At 49.9% G+C, this 2,707-nt stretch overlaps 1 protein-coding gene across 2 annotated transcripts in view; it reads right to left on the minus strand.

The window, feature by feature from the left end:
• LOC143375803 (uncharacterized) overlaps positions 1 to 2,558 on the minus strand; it is a 147,148-nt gene extending 144,590 nt beyond the window's left edge. For both annotated transcript variants that reach the window (XM_076825284.1, XM_076825285.1), the window contains exon 1: positions 1,745 to 2,558. In XM_076825284.1, coding sequence (XP_076681399.1) covers positions 1,745 to 1,759 — 15 coding nt within the window. In that variant the 5' untranslated portion in view covers positions 1,760 to 2,558. The remainder of the gene's footprint in view (positions 1 to 1,744) is intronic.
• Positions 2,559 to 2,707: the final 149 nt, after the last annotated feature.

Genomic DNA, 2,707 nt, shown 5'->3' on the forward strand with positions numbered 1-2,707 from the left:
GAGTTTGTTGTATCCTCGTTATGAGGAAAAGACAATAGCGAGCGCTTCGCGCATATTACGTACCTACTTCTCTGTCGAGTTACGATAACAAAAATGACGCTCACCGCCCCGACACTGATACAATATAATTACCAGTCGTGACTCGCGACCCCGCATTATCGATTTAATTCTCAAATGTATACTTTCAATTCGTCGGCACACGGGAGGGAGGTGGGAGGGCAGAGAAACAGATAGAATTGTAGAATGAAATGCAGAAGAAAGATATTACCAGCAATTAAACAAACGGAATTGTCCCCAGTGTCTACGGATCGATTATTCGATTATTTTTGGGGAATGATAAACGCCCAGCTAAATAACGATGGATTAGGTAAACGTTAAAAAAAAAATGGGACAAAAGACTGGCGATAATAAATACGTCAGTGTCGCGAAACCTCTGGTCGGGGACTGTACATCCTTTCCACGAAACGTTCCTAAATATAATTTTTTTTCTCACGGCAGCGCTCGCGGAACGAGCGAGCGCACGCTCTCTTAAAATCTCTTTTAAAACACAAACGACGCTCTATTTATTCGACGCAGTGTGCACCGTAATATTTCATCCTAATAATATAACGGAAGCACTTATCGATTCGACTTCTCGCGGACGCGTACACGATGCACACACAGTGGCTGTTGCGTGTTATTCCTTTCAATTCCCCCCCCCCCCCCCGTGCTCCCGACGCGATGCCATTTCGACTACAATAAAGACGCTTTCGAAAAGTGAAAAAAAAAAGAAAATAATGGAGAGGGAGAACGAGGAGGAGGTGGGATCGAAAAACCGAGGGACGAACGAGAATTCGGCGGGAGAAGGTGTGTGTATCGGCGGATGGGGAGGGTGGGGGGGGGGATGTAATTTCTCATTAAATCGTCGTTAGGACAATGCGAGTCGAGGTGGCTGTGTTAAATCGGGTTAAGGCACATCTATAAATACCTCACTAACTGAGAATGAGAGAAGAACACGAAAGAGAGGGGGGGTGAGGGGAGGGGAGGCGAGAGAAAGAGGCACAAAGTGTGCTGGCAGAAGTGTGAGAAAGAGAGAAAGACCAAATACGCGGAGATAAAGAGGGAGCAAGCAGGAGCGAGTGAGATATGTAAACAGGGGGGAAAGAGTAAGCAAACATACGAACGAACGAACGAACGAACGAACGAACCAGCGAGCAAAAGAGAGAAAGAGAGAGAACGAGAGAAGAGCGTCGATGGGGTGAGGGAACAAGGGAGGAACAGGGGGAGAGAGGGAGAGAGGAGGGAGGGCAAGAAACGTGCTAGTGGGAGAGAAAAAGAGAGATAAAAGCAGAGTCACAAAGTTGACAGAGAGAAATGAAAATGAAACAGAGTAAGACGACGTGATGATAACGGTGGAGGGGAAGGGGGATAGGGGGGGATTGGTACTAGTAATCAGTCCGTATAATAGTGTGGGCACATCGAAGATACACACAATTGCATTCGTTGCCAGATGCTAACTATACAAGTTCGTATCCCCACTGCTGGCCACCCCTTCCCCCCACTCATCAGCACGCTGTCACTTCTGCATTACGGACGAGTGGCGAGGAGAACACGAGTCCAAGTAAATTCGAGGATGAACACGAGAGCGGTGCGAAAAAGACGCGCGGAATCCCGCAGATGCAGCTATCCGACCGGATCGCCGGCATCGCAGGCGACTTACTTTAATTTATACACGACTGTAACAACTTCGACGAACAACACTCACCTCTATCTTTTCCATTTCTTTGCTGCACGGCTGTCATTCACTAGTATTCCCACAGTCATCTAGGATCCTTTGGCACACACACACTGACGGCACATAGCGCGATATATGACACAAGCTACACACGGGAACGCGGTGTGCGTGTATCGAAACGATATAGGTTTGACGCGCGCGGACCAGCGACTCACGGTGCGGCGCACGCCGCTGTCCCATCAAGACTACTTTGTATTTACTCTAATTATGTGACGTCACGGATACACTGCTCCCCCCACCACTCGCCGCCGGAGGCGCCCGACCGTTGGCGGGAGCGCTCGACCTAACCCGAGCCCGAGCGAGCAACGCGCATGGCGCGGCTACCCAGTCACCTGTCGTCTCTCCTCGCTCTCGTAGAACTCTCGCTGCAGTTGCACCGTGCTCCTCTAGCAATTTTCTGCATCTTCTCCATCTTTTGTCGACTACGCGCACTCGCGACCAGCGTTCGCACTCCTCAACGATCGTAATTTCCACCTCGTAATACCGACTGGTGCTCCAGCGATGTCCGTATCGCGATAGAATTCGTCGCGGCCGATTCCTGTGCTCTAACCTTAGTTCGACGTACGAGCCTGGGCTGCTGGTGGTTCGAACTCTTGCGCCTAAATGAGTTTCGGTGTGTTTGTGCACACGCGTCGAGGATTAACCTTCGATGGCGATTCGATCGTGACTGAATAAAGCTTCCGTGTGCCCCGACAGCAGTGGCTATCGAGTAACCGAGAATGAGGCGGCATAAACTCGGCCGTATGATGTTTTAATGGTTACTTTAAGCCGCCGCAATATGTTCGTGTAACGCGTGGATTGTGCGCCGCGAATTGTTTCAGGCCTGTACGTTGAATGTAAGTGTCGCAGCCTTTCGTTACTTTGTACATGTACCACGGAGCCACGTGCGATGTAGTGAGTCGACAGGAGAGTGCGTAATAAATGACACTGTCG

This window comes from Andrena cerasifolii, chromosome 13 (genome assembly GCF_050908995.1).
Source record: "Andrena cerasifolii isolate SP2316 chromosome 13, iyAndCera1_principal, whole genome shotgun sequence".
In the NCBI taxonomy this organism is placed as follows: domain Eukaryota; kingdom Metazoa; phylum Arthropoda; class Insecta; order Hymenoptera; family Andrenidae; genus Andrena; species Andrena cerasifolii.